This window comes from Lepisma saccharinum, chromosome 30 (genome assembly GCF_977018435.1).
Source record: "Lepisma saccharinum chromosome 30, izLepSacc3.1, whole genome shotgun sequence".
In the NCBI taxonomy this organism is placed as follows: Eukaryota; Metazoa; Arthropoda; class Insecta; order Zygentoma; family Lepismatidae; genus Lepisma; species Lepisma saccharinum.
Window position 1 is genome coordinate 17,076,884 of NC_139258.1, and position 21,875 is coordinate 17,098,758.

At 40.1% G+C, this 21,875-nt stretch overlaps 1 protein-coding gene across 10 annotated transcripts in view; it reads right to left on the reverse strand.

Annotated features, from left to right (window-relative positions):
• The window catches only part of Dmtn (transmembrane and coiled-coil domain 2 protein Dmtn), a 303,501-nt gene that overhangs the window by 91,449 nt on the left and 190,177 nt on the right, over window positions 1–21,875 (reverse strand). Inside the window, exon 1 of one of the 10 annotated variants that reach the window (XM_083115576.1) lies at window positions 17,313–17,454. The exons of 8 other annotated variants lie outside the window; for them this stretch is intronic. In XM_083115576.1, the coding sequence (XP_082971702.1) occupies window positions 17,313–17,443 (131 nt within the window). In that variant the 5' untranslated portion in view covers window positions 17,444–17,454. Of the gene's footprint in view, window positions 1–17,312; window positions 17,455–21,875 lie in introns of those variants that run through there. One more of the 10 variants, XM_083115580.1, reaches the window with a different exon arrangement.

The following is a 21,875-nucleotide window of genomic DNA, read 5'->3' on the forward strand; positions in this document are numbered from 1 at the left end:
CCTTCTTAATCCAAAGCGTCGGTCACTCAGCGAAGCTAACACCGCAGGGAACCGCGACCTAATTTTCGGCCAAAAGTTAAACGAACACGGGGTTAAATCTGGCACACCGATTTGCACTTTGCGCACCGCTGCGAAGCTCATCATACGCGAGCCAACTTTTCGGGACAGAACTTGTGGATTCGGGCGGAGAATTAAGGGGAAAGAGGGGGGGGGAGGTTATGGCTGTACCATAACGAGCGAGGATGCGAGGCGAAAACAGCGCAGTTTTCGATGGGGAGAATCGACCGAGAGTGTGACGTAATTAAACCACTTTTTCTCACCGTTGCAGGCACGGGAGAGATAATACTGAAGATAAGGACAACAATGGGACATAAAAGGGAATGGCAGGCGATTCGCGTGTGACCTTGGACAGTGCTGCATCTGATCCAGCCACACTTTGTACTCTACTTTTTAAAATGTATTTTACGTGGCTCTTCAACTTCTCTAGATTCATCGCGGCGAGGAGTTGAGAAATTGTTTTTTCCACTGATAGGCTAATCGGGACTGGACCTAAACTGTAATGTGGGATCTGAACTAGGGATGGACGATATCGGAAATTTGATAACACGATATATCGCCAAGAAAATATCGTCACAGACAATACGATATTTTTCAGTATCGTGATATCGGCGATATAATGTCTGCACGATATATGTCGCCAAATATAGTACCGATATATGTCGCCAAATATCGTGACGATATATCGCTAAAATATCGTGACGATATATCGACAAAATATCGTGACGATATATCGACAAAATATCGTGACGATATATCGACAAAATATCGTGACGATATATCGACAAAATATCGTGACGATATATCGACAAAATATCGTGACGATATATCGACAAAATATCGTGACGATATATCGACAAAATATCGTGACGATATATCGACAAAATATAGTGACGATATATCGACAAAATATAGTGACATATCGACAAAATATAGTGACGATATATCGTCTATACACCATGAGGCCTTAAAAAGATCGCTTCGCGGGCTTGCAGCAGACGACAATATGGGTGTGTGTGCGAGAACCAATCAGGTCCGCGAATGAGGGAGTCCGGTTGCCACAGCTAGCTCGCTGCACCCTTCTGGAAGGGTGAGTGACCTCTGCCTCTTGCTACCTCGGCCTGTTTGTTCGGCTGAGGAGCAGACGACACGAGAGTATCGGCAACAGTGTGCGAGCGACGTGTTAGCCCGCGAAGCGCTCTTTCTAAGGCCTCCTGCAGTATAGTAGTTTATATCGTTGGGACGATATCTTTTTTCAATATCGCAATGGATCGTCTGGACGATATATCGTCCAATATTAATCTGAACCACTTATAAGCCTCCACCGTGAATCGAACCAAGGACCTAGGCGACGACGTTACAACTGCACTCTGTCCCATATCTCCGGAGCAGGCGAACAAAAACAAGTCTCTGCGCACGTAGTGACGCGAGACGGCTCCACCAATGAACACGTGAGAGGGAATGGGATTGCATGGAGGGGGAAGCAACTGTTGTTACCAGCTTTCCCAGAAGAGTGTACTGTTTCGCTTTGCCCACTCGATTTCCTCCTCTTCTCTGCCGCTATGCGCGGCTATGCTCCAGAGATGGATGGGACAGGGTATATGCCATCTTGGGAGGCCCTCATCGCGACGATGAGGATGGAAATGTGATTACATGAAATTGTTGAACCCGAACGCCTGATAGCGAGATTGTGGGTCGATTCATAGGCGTTGGCACGGAGGGTAAGGGGGCAGTTGCCTCTTAATATTATCACTCAGGAATTTAGCGTAAAGGAATCTTCTCTCCCCTAATAAACAATATTGAACACTCAAGAAAAAGATGAGGCACTTTTAAGGTAATGCCAGAACGGGTATGGGTGTTCTGTGAGTGTCCTTGAAGCAATTTCATCATATCATCACTCATCCTCATCTTCGCGATTAGCCAAAAGTGACAGAAAAGCGAAGTAAAATAAACGAAATCAATCAATTGATCAAACAAACTTTGATTGCTCGATTTGATTTTGTCGAATCACGAGGATGAGTCATGATATGATGAAATTCTAACTCACAAACAACACCCTTGCGGGATTCGAACCGGGACCCATGTCGTCGTAGCGAGGTGCGCTAACCACTTTGCCACGAAGGCCTGCACAAGCCTCTTTCTCTCTGTAATGAAGGAATATTATGCAGACTTTCGAAAGATCGACTTAGATCCAAGGTGGGGCTGAGTCTCTGCCTGCCTACGGGACTGGGACGAATGTTGAATAGAATTACATAAACACACACGCGGAGATTCCTACTTCTTTTATTTATATTTTTAATAAAATTCAAATTGGTGAAGAGACTTCCGCGTTTTTCACTCTTTGGAAACAGAAGCAAAACGACGAAGGATCAAAGGTTTCCAAGCAAACAGTCGCGCGGAAAACAAACTTTGCTCTCACTCATGAGTTATTCATGAGGCGCTAAGCCACACTTTGCAACTCCGGGGGCACTAAGTGGACGGCAAGGGCCCGGAACTGAATCTTCACAGGAACTCTCCTGGAAAATCTCCAGCTCCACGCAATCGTCACACTTCAGATCTGGGACGATAAGTGACAGTCTTGCCTAGAGTTGCAAATGTCTATCTTGTTCACGGTCTCGCGACAAATACAAAACAAAAGTAGTATTTGAAATCAGGGTTGTTCAAGGTCTAGGAATTTTAAATAAATTCAATTCCGGTCCCGGAACCTTTTTTCCGGTTCAATTAAACCTTGCGTTGATCGCGCACAGTGTCTCGTTCCGGGTGTCATTTTAACGCCGTTATTTATCAATGATTGCATTTTTCCAACACCACCCCTTTGTATAGCTGAGTTTCTGACTTTCCTCTTTTACACCACAATTTTGTCTTCAGTGTTAGTAAAGATATTCGAGCCGCTAGGGGGAGTTCGTTGAAACACCTTGCTGTCCGAGTCCATGCAAGGCTATAGGCGTATCTACAGAGCATTCCCTGACATTCGCTACGAGACACTGCGGCAAGCTGCCCGGCATCAGTGCTTGTCTTTACCGGTGAACGGGTCCGCGACAGTCGCTTATATTAAACCTCGTAAAAAAGTTTAGAGTAGCAGGGTCAGTGGAAAGAAAAATGGGGAAATAAAGTATACAAAGACAATCCGCACACCATCCGTGAGTTAAAAGAGAGTATTGTACGAAAAATCTGGAGAATTACAGTAGACGAACTTGCACGTGTAAATGCCAATTTCCTTCGGAGATGACAGGAATGTGTTTCAGCAGAGGGACATCATTCTCAACACCTTCTGTAGTCAAGGTTAGTACACAATATGACAACTGTAATTTTAATAGCAGACTCTAGCGACTGTCGCTGACCCGTTCACCGGGAAAGACAAGCGCTGATGCCGGGCAGCTTGCCGCAGAGTCTCGTAGCGAATGTCAGGGAATGCTCTGTAGTTTTTACTGAAAACCCGATATGCCGGTTCCATGCCTGATTAACGAAGAGAACCTTTCTATACTTTTATAGAATCTCAATGGTTGAAAGAAAAGATATAATCGTAATGATTGATAGATTTGGCGATATTGACCACAAATTTGGCATATTTTAAAAACCTGGTCTATGAGACCGTGCGCGGCCATCCACGTAACTTCTCGCGCGACCCACGAAGGGTTAAAAACGGTCCAGGAATTTTTTATTTCAATGAAACAATACGCCATTTTGACAGAATTTAAATTGTGCGACAGGTTCCGGTCCTGCAAGTGAATCCAATATAACTCATTACAATTGATGGGTTCCTGAAGCTTTCAACAACCCTGGTTAAAATACGACAAACATAAGCACACCACACACACACATCAGCACACTAGCTGCGCCCGTCATTTGATACGGGGAATGCCCTTTAACGAAAATAAAATTGGACAGGAGAAAATAATGCATTCTGTGAAATTAACTCGTCCTCTTATACTGAGATCAACTCAAGAACTACGAGGGGGGGGGGGGCTGGAAAGTTCGTGAAATCACCCAGAAGGAATACAGCTGGAACAACCATTTTAATACATTTTTCAAGGTATTCCCCCCGAAGCTCAATACACGTTTCACAACAATGTTTCAACATTTGTAACCCTTTCAAATAGAAGGTTTTGTCCTGCCATGCAAAACAGCCCTCCACCTCCTCAACCAGTGCCTCTTCGGACGGAAAATGTGTGCCCTTGAGATGTTTTTTGAGGTTTGGAAAGAGGTGATAGTCGGATGGGGCGATATCAGGGGAATAGGGTAGGTGGGGTACACAGGTAAAGCCCAGATCCGCCAGCAATTGCATGGTTTGATGGGCCTTGTGCGAGGGCGCATTGTCCTGGAGAAATTGCACACCACGGCTCACTTTTCCCCTACGTTTTTCCTTCAGAGCCGCCTTCAATTCAATCAAATATTGGGAATAAACAGCAGCACTGATGTTTTCACCCTGTTTAAGATATTTTATGAGGATGACACAGTCCTTATCCCAAAAGACCGATGCCAGAACCTTCCCTGCTGACCTTTGACTTCGGAACTTTTTCGTTCGAGGAGACCCACTGTGGCGCATCTCCATGGATTGCTGTTTAGTCTGTGGATCATAATGGTGAATACATGTTTCATCTTCAGTCACCAGACAGCGCAAAAAATCATAAGGGTGTTGAAATTTGCGCACGATCTCCCGTGACATCTGCGCTCGTGTTCTCTTCTGGTCAGCATTCAGACATTTTGGGTTCCATTTCGCACTGAGCTTCCGCATGTCCAGATACTCTGATATTATGACACCCACACACTCACGCAATATCCCCAGATACGCAGCAATGGTTTTGGTGGATATGCGCTTATCCTCCATGAACATGTCGTGCACTTTGACAATGTTTTCCCTAGTCACTGCACTTGCAGGCCTGCCAGAGCGGGGTTCATTTTCAGTCTCACCATGTCCAGTCCTAAAACGCCTCACCCATTTGGCTACTGTTGTATATCCTGGGGCATGTTCCCCCAAAGTCTCATGCAAAGTTTTATGGATATCCATGGGGGATTTGTCTTGCAACACGAAAAACTTGATGACACTGCGAAGCTCATTCTTCTCAAATTTCCTTAGGTCCTCCGCCATCTCTTCTTACTGAACGTGAAACAAAAAAAATAACAATGACAAAAGGATCATATGCAGGATAAGAGGTTTACAATATATGCTCTTTCTAATGGCTACAACAATTTGTTTCAATTTTTATTTCTTCTGGGTGATTTCATGAACTTTCCAGCCCCCCCTCGTAAAACTACATAGTCATCTGAGGAGTAAAATCCACACAAGTACGTTAAATGCTGCAAAGGGGCACTCAGAAAACGTAAGGACAACACGACTCCAAAGAGGATTATAGTGGCTGTGGGTCCAGGCGCAGGAGCCTCGTTAGCCTGCAAGAATGTATCCCTGGGTGTACTACATGGAAGTGAAGTTTATACTTGTGTGTCATCTGAAATATCACTCTTTACACCCCGAGCGATACAAAAGAGAAAAGACGAAAAGTGTTGGGGGGAGAGAAACCCAGATTACACACATACAAGGGATACAGAAAGGATTGATTCGCTTTATTTTACTTTGCTTCTTGTGCCACTTTCGGCTAATTTGCGAAGATTGGGATGAGTGATATGATGAAATTGATGAATGGACACTCGCAAACATGCATGTCCAGGCGAGGAAGTAAGTTTCAGTACTGAAAAAACAACCATTAACAGTAAGACGGAAGCATTTCGCTAGCATAAATGGTATGCACGAAAGAATTTCTAGGAACATTTCGGTTAGCTTTCTCGATTACAATGTATGATACATACAGCACGAAAGGCACGTCGAGTTACACCATGTATGGTGAGTGCATGGTGTTTACAAATGAAACTAAAATATTCTTCCATGCCTGTAGTGTACACGCTGTAAAGTATGTATTTAAGCAGCGCCATTCTGTTCTACCTAAAACAAATCAATACGAAACGTTATTCCTCTCGGATGAATAGTTATCGGCTTTTAAAAATGTGAAGTGATACATTGTTTACATCTCACGCGGCCGCCATTACAACTGCACTCGTGACCTAGAGGTCGCTTCTGATTGAGACCCGCTTTAGACGAAAGCATTTTCGTTAGCATTTTTCTTAACATTTATGCGATGACCCAAATGCTACCGTGTAAAGTGAAAAATCTTATGGCATTTCGATTCCATTGCATATTTCATGGCATTTCTCAAGGATAGGATAGGCCTATTTCCGTAGCATAACCAATCAGAAGCAACCTAATGGTCACGAGTGCAACTGTAATGGCGGTCGAGTGAGATGTAAACAACGTATCACTTCACACTTTTAAAAGCCGATAACTATTCAACCGAGAGGAATATCGCTTCGTATTAAATGGTTTTAGGTAGAGAAGAATGGCGCTGATAAAATACATACTTTACAATGTTTACTGTACACGTATGGAAGAATACTTTAGCCTTTTCAATTGTAAACACCGTGCACACAGCATTGACGGCGTGCCTTTCGTGTATTGTAATTGAAACAGCTAACAGAAATGTTCCATACAATGCTTTCGTGTAAGTACTATCTGTTGTAAGATTTTGGAAGCATTTATGCTAGCAACAATGTTAAGGGAAATGCTTTCGTCTAAAGTTAAAAGTATAGGACGCTGAGAAAAACAACATACATATGGCGAGGAAACTGACTCCTCTCGAAGTACTCACCCTGCAACAAAGCCCTAAACCTGACGCACCACAACCTCCCACGCAAGAACTTTCGCACAAGACAATCAGACAGTGCTCGGTGCAAAACCCCGTTTCGAAACTAAGCAGCACAGTTGTACGCGATAATGAACATTTCAAAATGATATCATTATCCACCATCTTTCCCACAAAAGCTCAAGGCACAAAGGCGGCTTTGTAATAAAACATTTTCAAAAAGCACATTTCTGCATGTACATGTACGGAGAGCGTAATTACCTGTTGGATTGCGTTTGTTTGTCCTTGAGAGCTGGTTACACTCACAAAAAAACAGTCGAGGTCTTGAGGTAATGACAGTGTGCGAACGCAAACAGGAAATGAGTATCGAAAAATACAAAACCTCACATAACAATTATCTTGCACTCGCTTGCACATGGTTTTAACTGCTCAGAGGTGACAAAGCAAATATATTGTGATGCTTGAAAACACACTTATCCGACGTACAAACGCATTTTTTACTTTAAAACCCATGCACTGAGCTTTATAGATACTTTCGGAACATCTCCAGCCGACTACACGAGTCTGTCTAGCGAGCCTAGTGGGCGTGTAGAGCCAGAGCAGGGGGCCTATCGATAGGTTCTGGGTTGAGATGACGTCAGCGGCTCGCTTCGTTGATTGGCAGCTTCGAGAGTTGTGACTCGTTCCGAAGCTTCAAATGCATAACAGCCAAAGGTGTTATGGAAATAATCTCCCTCTACCACGAAACTGTCACATCAAGGCCATGCTACATGGGCTGGCATTTCTCCAGACTGCATTCCTCTATACTCTATCCCTGCTGTATCTGGAGCAAGCGAACGAAAACAAGTCCTCTGCGCAAGTAGCGACTCGAGGGGGCTCGACAAATGAACGCGTGAGGGGATCAACGCGGCTGCAGCTACCAGCCTTTTTGCAGCAGCTTTGCTCCGCCCCCTCGATTTCTCCCCTTCTCTACCTTTTGCGCGGCGTTGCTCGACAAACTCCTGGGACAGTATACAATGAAATTTTATACAGAAACAAAAGTAGCCGGTAAGGCTCGGCTGGACATTTAGCCGACGACAAATCCATTTACGACATTGCTTGTCGTTGAGAAATTTTGAAAAATTACATCTGATTAGAATTTCATGTAGAGCATTTGCAGGTATCTTAGTGTGGTATCCATGGTAGATAAAAATCATTATTTTTATTTTTAAAAAATATTTTTGTTGATTTTTTAAATTTAAATAAGATATTTAAAATTTAAATAGATTTAAAAAAACATGCTTAAAATTGCTTGTTCTTTTTCACCATGCACATAGATATATGTTTGTTTTTTTATAGAAAGGCTTTTTCTAGTAAACGGCCCTGCAAATTATTTGAAGTTTGATTAAAGCAAATAAAAAGATATATATGTCAACATACTGTAACTACTATGGAAATGTTTGTTGAGTGTGTTAATTAAACTAATAATAATTTCAGGAACTTCAAGTGGATAACTTAATATATTAACTTAAATATTTTTATAGTCTTTGTAGCTGAATTTTGGAGATTGTTTTGATGATAGTTTGAAGAAATATCAGCTTTCATGTTTATTTGCAGTTTAATGATACTGACACTACTTATGTCTTAACATGATTAGTATTTTGTATATTTTTCTACACAAAATGTTCGCTATTTTTGCCTATAAAATTAGGCAACACATAACGCTTTACAGGGAAGCGAACATTTCAGGATCTGGGTTTCCCCTTTTTATTGCCTGTGAACGTACATTATTATTGATTTAGAGTGATTTAAAAAATCACCTGATTTAAATTACTCTAAAGATTATTAATTTAGAGTGATTCAAAAATTACCTGATTTAAATTATTCTAAAAATTATCAATCTAGAGTGATTTAAAAAATCACTTGATTTAAATTATTCTAAAGATTATCAATCTAGAGTGATTAAAATTTTTCTGAAGATTATTAATTTAGAGTGATTCAAAAATCACCTGATTTAAATTATTCTAAAAATTATCAATCTAGAGTGATTTAAAAAAATCACCTGATTTAAATTATTCTAGATTATTAATCTAGAGTGATTTAAAAATCACCTGATTTAAATTATTCTAAAGATTATTAATTTAGAGTGATTTAAATTATTCTAAAGATTATTAATCTAGAGTGATTTAAAAATCACCTGATTTAAATTATTCTAAAGATTATTAATTTAGAGTGATTTAAAAAATCAGCCGATTTAAATTATTCTAATTATTAATTTAGAGTGATTCAAAATCAGCTGATTTAAATTATTCTAAAAATTATCAATCTAGAGTGATTTAAAAAATCACCTGATTTAAATTATTCTGAAAATTATTAATTTAGAGTGATTTAAAAAAATCACCTGATTTGAATCAATCCACCATGATACAAAGAAATTCTACAGCAATGATCAGTGGGAAAATAAAGATTGCAAAACCTCGAGGACTAAGGCTTACCCACGAGTTGTAAAGATATGGCTGAACCATGCTAACTAAACAGACTAGTGTTAATTATGTTATGCAAGAATACTAGCAAATGAACCAAGTGAAAGTATGCATAAGATTGAGCTTTTCTCTGTGTGTCTGAAAGTGCAAGGATATTTCTGAAAATCGAGTCTTGAGAATTTGTTTTGTTGCTTATTACAGTTTTAAGATTCATGGTTACTTACGGAAACAATACACTTTATCTATTATATTTTAACTATCTGATTACCCGGTGTTGCCCAGGTATTTATGTATCCCAATCTTGTATTAGACAGGAAAATAATGAATTCTAACTATAGCGTAGGATGTAACTAATTTTAAATGTGATCGTGAATGTCACCAATTATAGCGACTCCGAAAACTATGGATTCGACACTAATCTAGGTCATTTGTGGCATTTTATTTTTCACCCCCTCTCACCCGCCATGTCGAACCGCATTGGGAGTGTCACGAAAACTATGGATTCCACACTAATATCGGTAGTTTTCGCAACACAGCCTGAATGTTAGACAACCCGAGAAACACTATCGTCGTGCGGATTGCAGAGAGTCACGGATGTCTGCTTGTGCGGAATTTAATATCGGTGGTTTTCGATTATTTTTACGTCACCCCTTCCCACCCCACCCCTAGGGGTGCCAGGGGTGTCTTAGCCCTAAAATATTATTTCCAGATTGCAAGTGATACGTGTACCAAGTTTGGTTGAAATTGCTCCAGGCGTTGGAGAGTTATGCCGGAACAAACATATATATACACATCCATTTTTATATATATAGAAGATAGGGAGGGTATTATCCACTGCTTATTTTATTCTTCCCCTGTAAAAGTAAATTATCCTTGCGGTCGCACAGGGAAGTGGCCATATGTGGAATTTTGAAACCTGACAATTCTCCGGAAACTGCAATTTTTGTTGCGAATAATCACATCACATTTTGAAGTAAACTCACGGAAACATGTTGAAATATTTGAGGTGCTGCATAGACACTGGTTGATTTATTTATTTTATTTAGTTTTTCTGCCACTTTTGGCTAATCCAGATGAGAATGAATGGTGGTAAGACGAAATGGATGATTGATTTGGTTTATTTTACTTAGCTTTTCTGCAATTTTTGGCAAATTCCGAAAATGATGAGTGATGATATGATGAAGGAACACTCACAACGAATACCTATGCCCAGAACGGGATTCGAGCCGGGGACCCGTGGCGTCACAGCGATAACCACTCCGCCACGATCTACCAATCATGAGAACAATGAGGTTAAACATGGAAAAGACTAACTTTCACGATGGTCAAAATACGCCTTCCCCAAGTGTTGAGCGCGTTCCAATTTATATAGACGAAATCGCTAAGAAATCGATACGCTCATATCTTATGCGGAATCGAACCTACCACCCATGGCTTCACAGAGCGGTAGGTTAACGGATTGACCTGACTTGAGCTCACCTTCACGCTTCTGGCTTAAGTCTATTTATACACTGTTTTAACATAATTAGTTCCATATTAATCACGCGAAATGAAGGTTGCGAATATTAAATTTGTTCACGGCTATGACGTCATGAGGCTGAAACCGCAGTGGTGTATTCGACTATCACACCTCACCCTACTCTCTATCCGCTTTAAGATCTAAGCCAATGCAAACACACGTGGGTTCTGAGAAATCCTATTGGTTTTTCAGCTGTGGAACCTTATACAGGGTGTCCGAAAAGTCACGCAACCGAGATTTTGAACTTACAACTTTTTTTTTGTACAAAAAGCGGTTGAGACTTTAACCTTGCACTGGGTACATTTTTTAAAAAATATAAACAAGGGACTGATTCAGTATGGCGAAAAAGTTACAATGGTGTAAAAAAGGTTTTGTATGAAAAGTTATGAAAGTTGTTTAATATGTTATTTTACTGAATTCATTGTAATTGTGATTCATAATTAGGACCTCTTTTGATAATACAAAATGCTTCAATATTATCTTTAATCTTATTTAATTTGGGAAGTATTTATCTAACTAATGGTTTGTGGAACCATTTCTTAATTATAATTTAATCCATTCAATATACTAAATTGTACCTCTCTCTTTAACTGTAATTAAAGTTTTAATCTAGCTTACACTTCTGTAATTAAATGTACATGTAAAAATACATGGATAAAAGACAGCTAAGGAGTCGACTGCAATAATTTTCGATATACATCGATGGTCTCTGTGGGTCTTTATCGAACTGATAAAAGAACGATACATGTTTGTTCCTTTTCATGCAAGACGATTTATTGGGTTGATTATGACATTCATAAAACGCATGTTATTTTCGAAATTAGTACTGGCAACACTGGTCTTTTCAGAGGGCACCACCAGGTGTGCCCGACATCTGGCTATCAGGCACGTATCTAGAAATATGTTTCGGGGGGGGGGGGGTCCGAGCCAAGTTTCTCAGGAATAATAATAGTAATAATAATAATGTTTAAATTAAAAAATATATTAAATCAAATTAATACTAATTACAATACATAAATTAATATTACACGAATAGGTAAAAAGACTGTATAATAATAGAAATATAACAGAGCATGCATAATATTCATATTCATTACGTAGCTTACCTGTAGTTAAGATCGGAATAATTTACATAAAAACAAGTGTCCTCGCAATGAAATTAATGTCAAATAGATTAATAATTGAATAGTTATCGAATAACAAAAATAATTTTGATGTAGTTGGAGAAAAGTAAGTTTCTGATTAATATTTTATGCATATTATTTTGAGCAGTAGTGTAATGTCATTCAAAGACGTATGATCAAAATATAATCCTTGTCTTCTAATAACATCAGAGGAAATTAAACAACAAAAGCTAAAATATTTTTTATTATTTAATTTTAGTACTTGACAAGTCTTTGGGGGGGGGGGGGGGTCCAGACACCCCTCGACCGCCCCTAAATACGTGCATGCTGGCTATGTTATTCAATGCTCAGATGATAGAAAGAGTGGAAATTTATTGTACAGAAAGGCAGACTAACCCATACGGGAAATTTTTGAGCTGTACAGTCACGACCAATATATTCATTACATTGGAAAGAAATTTTCTTATAAACACGCGGTTTTGTTCATATAAACTTCGATCTTACAATGGACCGAGTATAGTTATTAATTCCTGGGACTATTTATGAAGAAAGTAACTTCCAGTTTCCAGCATAACCGTATGTGACGTTAGCTACACGTCATGTGACGTCAGTGAAGAAAATTATGGACAAAAATCTCCATAAATTTGAATAAGCGCTCAGAATGGAAGATTGGCTAATTGCTGCATTACAAGTTCTCCGATAACAGCAGCCAATGTCACGGACTCACCATAAAAGCAATATTACAGTTAAAAGGGAATATTGCGGAGTTTGTAGATGTCACTCTTACGACAAGCATAAGATACTAGTGAGGTTATAGAAGACAGACTACTTGCGCACAGGTAGTCATGCAACTAAACGTAGCTTCTATGTTGAAGTTGTGGGATAAAATAGCCTACATGCTTACGAAGCACCGAGCTACTCTGTACGCAATAATAATAATAATAATAATAATAATAAATAGTATATGAAAATTCAAATCCAAATTCTTCTTCAACGCGAAAACAAACCGTAAAAGTAACTTGACAGTAACCAACTTACTTCAACTTTAAAAAGTAACAGAAGTGCACCTACTCATTTAAAAAGTAACAAGAGTTGCACCTACTCATTTAAAAAGTAACAGTTTGGAACAATCCAACAATGACACTTGAAAGATTCTCATATTTTCCTTCTCTTTCAAAGTTCATACTCAATTTCACACCGCTCTTCACTGTGAAACTTCAGTCTTTGTCTACTATCACAGTTAACGGACTCGGGATATGAGGTAAGACAAACGTTTTAAGATAACCTTGTTTGAGATGGCAATTCCTCAAGTTACAAAGACAAAAGTAACGAGCTGTAGTCCTGACCCCGGAAACAACGTTGACAACGAAGCTGAGAGGCAAATATAATCAACAAACTGGGTCGAAGCGATTGGCTAGAACCTCGATATTTACAGGAAAAGTTACAAGCTCTCGAGCAAAGCAGAAGGAAAAATGAAAATTAGTTCGTACTGAACTGGGTTGTCATGAAACCCTTGTTGCATCAGGACCAAGGTCCAAACGCTACTTCCTTCAAACTACCCCTGGCAACAAGGATGAATTTTCATCCCCGCGAAGGGTGATACTTTATGGTGTCGATTGGGCAATGAATGGCTGTAAAAATTCTGGATGAACCAAGTCTTCAATCTATGTGTATACATGTAATATTGATATACATGTTATTACGAGATGCAAGCAACGGTTTATTATCTAATAGAAAGTTTATCTCCACCGGAGATCGTACTGTGCGAATTAAGTTTCTTACAGATCATATGGATTTATGTACACTGACTTCGCTCTTATAGAGGATAGAGAATTAGTCAACGACTAGTGGCTTGAGAATTTATTTTACCAGGTTCAAAATGGTCTCCTAATACTGATGGACTTGATTGTTATCTGATGAAGGGCCGGCGCCTAACACAAAAATTGCATTTATGTACTGCAGGTCTTGTACCTTCTTAATTTAGCTCGCTTCTCTGCAACTGTATGCTAATCGCGACGACGAGGATGAATGATTAGATGAAATTTAAGAGAGCACTTAAAGAAACATCCATGCTCAGGTCGAGACTCGAACCTGGAGCTTTCGGTGGCGAGAACATGAGACAAACACTCGACGATCTGGGCCATGGAGAAGTACTTTACAAGCATCTCTGTCCTAAATTCATGCTCCTAATTCGGACACCATTTCTTTACTCTAACGATGCGCAGAGCTGTTCTTGTTTCACACTTACGGAATACAGATGCTTTGCAAAGAAAATACTTCGCCATGCTCCATGATGTAGCGGTTGTCGTAACGCACCGCGACCCGGTCAAGGCATGAATGTTTCTTTGTCCCTTGTTCTTCTACTTATAATGCCACATAATCAGTTCATTTTCATAGTCGTTCTGAACCCTGGACAGTGGAAACGAGGCAAAGTTACTGGAATAAGCTCACGAAGAGGTTTCACCTGCTGAAGAGCATTTGCAAACATAACTAACCACATTAATTACATTACTCAATTTGCTGAAGACAAAGGGAACACAAAGAAATTTCTAGCCCTGTAACCCTTCCCCTGCAGTGCGTCATGCCATACATAGGGAAAATAATCGTATTCAAAACAATGGCGTTGGCATTACGCGGGTCAGAAAGGCCTATTTACACAACTTCGCCTGTTTTCGGGGCACAAGCCACTTCACGCAAAACTAATCAGAACAAATATCTGCAATTTGCACTGTCAAGAACATAAAATCACTAAGGCAATATAAAACCCAATGATTGATCCGATTTTTGTTTCTTAGCGTCGCTTTTCTGCTACTTGTACCTACCTAATCCTGAAGATGATGTGATGAAATTGATCAAGGGACACTAGATTCATTTCCAGGCCGGGAATCGAACCCGGCATACCTGGGCTGTGATAACAACTACGTCACAGAGGTCGGCTACAGGGGTTCGATTGCAATGCGGCAGCGTTACCACAACGTCCTCATGTAGGAATGCAAAACAAAATAAATTGTGCTTCAGTTTCGTCTTGGAAAGAAGTCTGGGCCTCACATCAACAATTTCAAGAAATCTGGCAAAGTCTGATGTATTCAAGGAAAGAAAGAGACAGCCGGCCTTCATTAGTCACGTGTGGTAAATTCCACGAATTATGATCAAAAATATGAGAAAGAACCGGTTATATTTGTCAAATTATGTCACTTTTGGTTAATCACCACTGCTCGTACAATGAACAAATATACCCTCTACTCTCGTTTCGCCTTGTAATCAAGGGGTCCCGGGGTCGATACTCTGTGGACGCGCATTGCACAGTGGTTCGGATCCCACTTTAAACTGTAGGTTCAGTCCCGATTAGCCTATCTGTGCATAAAGTGGACGTTAATCAACAATTCAAACAAACTATTTTTTTTTTCATTTATGAAATGTAACCATTCCTCTAGCCTGCTTATTACAGTCAAATACTTCTGGTTTCACGTTATCGGGAGCAATGTAAAAGAAATGGCAGCGTAACCTTAACTTCGCCACATAAACAATTCCGATATCATCTTCTTCTATATATATATATATATATATATATATATATATAAATGGATGTATGTATGTTAGTTCCGGCACAACTATCAAACGCCTGGAACAACTTCAACCTTACGTTGTAAACATATAACTTACAATCTCGAAATAAATACTGTGGGGGTAAGATACCGCTGGCACCCTTAGTTGTGGGGGTGGGAAGGGGGTGACATGTAAAAATAATCGAAAACTACCGATATTATGTGGAATCCATAGTTTCGGGGTCGCTAAGATGAATAGTGACACTCCCAATGCCGTTCAATTTATTTATTCTTGCTTCTGGAGGTGAAACTAAAAATTTTGTTCATAATCAAGTTTTAGGTTCAATTAATGTTATAGTGAATTTGTAAAAGATTTTACTTTATAATTTGTATACTGTACTTATACTTTTAAATACCTTTATATAAAATTAGTTACATTTTACACTATAGTTAGAATTCATTATTATCCTGTCTAATACAGGATTGGGATAAATAAATACCCGGGCAACGCCGGCTAATCAGCTAGTAAATAATAATAATAATAATGTTCACAAGAACTATCAGTGTTGAAGCAAATAACGTTAATTCAAGAGTTTCTGAAAAACGTTCCAGTGACGTGTGTGCTGACGTCAAAAAGAGGCAGTTGCGAGTGTTTTCGAGTAGACAGGTAGAAGAGACAGCTATAGAAGACTTTATTGCTTAATGTTGGGAACAGTCTTCAAAGTACTTTTCTGCAAGTGCTGTGCTATTACATTTATTAATAATATACAATCTGACAATTTACAAACGCAATATCAACAAGAAAATAAAACACAAAAACATGCTGTACTGCAGCCTATAAAATACTAGTGTACCCTTTATGTATGAATGCAATGATTAAAAATACAAGTATCATTTCTTATTTTAATAATGCCTTGTATATTGTAAAATGTTTTCTTTATGCCAATTATTAATATATCATCACGATACATGCAATGGAAACATCGTCTCCACGTAACGTTTCACGAAAGCCGACCCGTCGCCCGTGGCGGAGTGGTTAGAACAGCGCGCTATGATGTCAGGGGTTCCGGGTGCGACTCCCACATCCCGAAAGGTCTGGACCGGGATCGAGGGGGGGGGGGATCCGTCCCGATCCCGACTTTTCAGGATGATTTTTTAAAAGTGGCCAATTTTTCATGTTTTCTGCATTCAAGTGTCTCACACTTCTTGGAAATTGTAACTTTTTATTCAAAAAAAAAAAAAAAAAAAAAAAAAAAAAAAAAAAAACGACGGAAAATTACGTGTAAAATTCGAGATTTCCACTGTGGGAAACTTTTTAACATTTCCGTCCCGAAAAGTGGGGAAATTGCAATTTTTTTCCCGACCCGATTGTCTGATTTAAAAAATTTCCCGTCTCGACAAATAAGTTCTGTTCCGGATACACCTAGTGCTCTCTGCGAGTGCCCCTTCCATGAGTTTCATGACATCCTCATCGTCGCGATTAGCCAAACGTGGCAGAAAAGAGTCGCTAAATAGAAAAAAATCAAACAGAACTTTGCGTATACCGTTTGATTTGCTGCTTTAAGTCCACTTTATGCACAGTAAGGCTAATCGTGACTGGACACACAGTTTAAAGTGGGATCCGAACTACTATGTGCCTCCACTGGGTATCGAACCGGGAACTCTTGATTACAAGGCGACGACGTTACCACGGTGTCATCGGGGAGGCCCGAATACCGTTTGCAAATTCTGGGTCTACAGCATGCACTGTTTATCATGGTATAATTGTGAAGGGATGAAAGAATACCCGTGGGACCTTGACAACTGAGGCGGCGTAAGGTGTTACAAAGCTTTACGTGAAGCACAAAGCGCTCGGAGGAAAAACAAAAATACGTCACTCGGATACTCTTAGGGATAAAATAAGTGTAACTTACCGATGCGGGTACCATGAATGCCTCCTCCTTGGGGTGCCACACGTGGGACACACGCACCCGTCCCTCAGCACCCACACCACGGTGTACGGATCCCCCACCCACACCCCATCCACGTCCCGCGTCTGTCCCATACCTGCACTTCTTCAAGTCGCACTGGATGGAACTCCGATCCGAAAGCACTCGGCGCGCGGACGGCTTCTACTGCGCATGCGCCGGACATGACCTAACTTTCCGGTCTGGCATTGCATGACTCATGCAATTGTGGTACTTTTTTGTTTTTTATGTGCAGCCATACTCGCTCAGCTGTTTTAAAACTCGAATGCACTTCTTTAGCCTCCGTGGAGGCCGGTTCGCATGCAGTTCTGTCGTTCCTTTTCATGTCAAGTGGATGGGAGAGCAGTGGCGTACTAACTTGGACCTTATGGGCTTGGGGCCCAGAGTGCGAAATCCTGGGGGGAAGGGGGGCGGAGGATTCCCCCACCAAAAATTTCCAGGGAGGATTTTTTGTAACAAACAAAAGATAATCAAGCACTTTTAATTTCAAATATACTTCACTAAGAATAATATCGAAAAACACAAAAATTAGTGTGGTTGCGAGTGAATAATTTCCCTCTCTCAAGATATCGTTAAAAAAACTACATCAATATGCACAATAAAAGTAAAACAAGAAAGCTAGACAATAATAACTATGAAATCTAATTGATTTATATTAACATACAGCATAAACTAAATAAAAACTTATTCATAATAGAAACACTTCAACTATTTCATAATTTATTAACAACTTTAACGAGTTACTAAAGAAATTACTTAATATTTGATATATATAAAAGTAACAATTAATGTTTATATGTAATTAATAATAATATATTTTACATTTAGTAAATTACTTTTACTTTTATTATTATAAATAGTATACCGTATAATTTATATATATATATATATGTTTGTGGGTGGAGAAGGGGGGTTGTAGATTAAGATTTTTCTCCCCCACCTTGGTTTGGGCCCACCTTCAAATGTTATCGACTCCTCGAACTGTTATTCACAGCAGGGGCCTGGGGCAGACGAACGTGGGACCTACAATCAAAGTTTTTCAGAGAACTGAAAAAAATCACAGATTCTTTATCCTTAGTCTGAAGCACAGACGTCCTTTAGTAATCGCAATGTAAAGATTTTTACAATTAATAAACAATTAATTTATGTATTTCGTATTACCACCTATGAGCAATAAGGATAATATGTTGATTGATTGGAGTTTTAAGTCCACTTTATGCACAGTAAGGCTAATCGGGACTGGACCTACAGTTTAAAGTAGGATCCGAACCACTATGTGCCTCCACCGGAAATCGAACCCGGGACACCTTGATTACAAGGCGACGACGTTACCACCGCGCCATCGGGGTGAGGGGCAAAAAAGCCTTCTGGACTTGATTTCTTTTTCGTTATTTAGCGTCGCTTCTTTGCCACTTTTGGCTAATCGCGACGATGAGGATAAGTGAGATGATGAAACACTCGCAAAGAAAAGAGCACCCATGCCCAGACCGGGATTCGAACCCGGCGTCGTAGCGATAACCACTTGTCCACGGGGGTATGCTCCTGGAACGCGAGTTCTCGGAACGAAACTGTAAATTAGGTGTAATGAAAGCGGGTCGAGACACCTTGCAGCGACTATAAATAGAACCGGACATGACCTATCTGCAACCACTGAAGTTGCTTGCAAGAGAGATCGAGTGAGTGAGGAACGTTTCCACCAAACGATACCGTTACAATGGGCGTTGCACCGTCTACGCCAACATCCTACTTCTGAAGCCAGCCTCCGTCAGAAAATTACACGCTGAACGAACAATCCGCTAGGGGATATTCCCTTTTCTTTTGTCCATGCGGCATCTTCAAACTTCGTTGATCTGAATGTGAGGGCGTAGTTTAGCGTGTCAAAACTGTATCCATTGTTTGAGCTTGAGATGCACGTTATGTACAGACGGGATCAAATGAAATGTACTTCCCTTTTCCTACCAACTCAGAAGCCAGTTGGAAACTTTTCATTGCTCCTGTATAGATAAGAAAGTGGGGGAGGGCAGTAGCAGACAAGGCCAGCACGCAAACTTGTTTCCAGCAAGCTTTCTGCTGGAGTCTTGGCAGTTTGTGGAAGGATTTTGTGTTCCTACCATCCCCCACCCCCCTCGCCTCTCTCTCTCTCTCTTTGGATTGAAAAACAGGGTGCGACGATTATGCGATGAAATACGGTAATATATAACGATAAAGCTTTATTTGAAGATTGTAATAATAAAAACAACCCGTGGCGCAACAGTCCGTGAGGACTGCCGACCTCACTTCCACCTGCCGAGGTGGGAATTATGGGGTGACGTGTGGTCAGCAAGACAAGTCTTCAGTCTTTGTAGGTTTCCGTGACCGCGTCACGCTACTCATTTGTAGCTCCCCAATTTCCTCACGACGGTGGATGGCCACCGGTCCAATACACAAGACCAGGTGTCCCGGGTTTGAATCCCGGCCTGAGCATGGATGTTTCAGTTCCCCATCTTCGCAAATTAGCCAAAAGTGGCACAAAAAGCGAAGTGAAATTAAAGCAAATTAATCAATCAATTGTTAGGGCAGAACCATATATCACACAATACAGGTGAAATTGTTGTTGGTTGACGTGAATTTTTAATATGCCTAAACTCTTAAAATACTCTAATATCAGGTTTTCTATTGCAATTATTATTTCAATTTTAAGGGCCTCCACGACCGAGTGCTTTGTATACTGCTCTATGAAACCGGAGACCCTATGTTCTATTGATTGATTGATTTCCTTTATTTTAATTCGCTTCTGGTGCCACTTTTGGCTAAACGCGACGATGAGGATGGTTGATGAAATGATGAAATTAATGAAGCGACACTCACAATGAGACACCGAATGAACACAATGCCAAGGCCGGTCATTAAGCAAGCTGTGCTAACCACTCTACCACGGAGGCCGGAATCCTTTTTAATGTATAGGAAAAATAGTTCTTTGACATCGAACTAAGAACAGTTAATATGCGTCACCTCGGAATTATTATATTCTAAATTTCGAACAATCAATTGAGATTTATTCTTAACCATTCTTCTGCCTACATCAAAACTTCCACACAATAAGATCAATTACATTAAGGACAACAGCGTTAGAGTCTATGCTTTAAGGAATGATTAAGCACACGATGATGACGAAAAATAATTCACATGATTATAGTGATGCATTACATCAGCGAAACATTAATATTCGGTCATGGTGATAAATTTAAAAAACGCAGGGACACTATAAGCGATTGATTTATTTATTTTATTTCGCTTTTCTTCCACTTTTGGATAATGAAAGGTGTGTTAAGATGAAAGTTGTGAAAGGACAACTACAAACGTAGATGGATAGGACACAGTCCAAACCCCACAGACCATTATACTGACCTTATGTCTAGACGCCAGATCCTCGTTAGTGTGCAAAATGCACTCCATGGTCACAATGACGTAAGCATTCGTAGAATTGATTTGTATATTTTGTTTTTATTATTATTATTATTATTATTATTATTATTTTTCGAAAAACGTGAGTCTAACTATTGCGCATTATGTGATATGCTCATTACTTCTCAGGAACACTCGCGGCCTTCAGCCAGTTATATCCTTAAACAAAATTGCGGGTTAGGATGTTAACAGACACTTCCAAGACAATATCCAAAGAATACTGTCACATACGCGAAATGTAAAACATTTTTATTTTCTCGTTTCAACTACATCCCTGGGGAGTAAAAACGGCTGGAGCGTGATGCTGATCATTGACCTCCAAAATGGCCGAACTCGAGAATATGCGGCGCCCTACTGCCACATCCCCTAAATGTGCCTTCATGGCACGGTTCTATACGGACGACGAACTTTGCCTTACCTTTACTACTACTAACGCCATCAATTTTTGTATTTTCGATCCTTCATTATGTCTCCATTGCTAACCTGGTTCATACCCAGTCACAACAGCAATTAGTCAATGCAATAAAATACGTCAAACTTAAAATGAAACAGGTGTTGGCGCGCACACACACACACACACACACGCACACGCATACACACACAAACACAAGGAGAGAGAGAGGCGGCGGGAGGAAGGGGGGGTGTAGGAACACAAAATCCTTCCATAAACTGCCAAGACTCCAACAAAAAGCTTGCTGGAAACAAGTTTGCGTGCTGGCCTTGTCTGCTATTGCCCTCCCCCACTTTCTTATCTATACAGGAGCAATGAAGAGTTTCCAACTCGCTTCTGAGTTGGTAGGAAAAGGGAAGTACATTTCATTTGATTCCGTCTGTACATATATGCTAACTGGGCCTACAGTTTATGTGCCTCCACCGGGTATCGAACACAGAACCCTATATTACACGGCTCACTTACCACCGGTTTAATAAACACTTTGCATTAACTATGTAATAAGATCAATCAGTGGCGTGCCCACGGGGTTCATAGAGATGGCAAAATGAGGAATGACTTATGAAAATCCTTGGCTCTCCACTGAAATACTTGATCAAATATCTTAAACAACT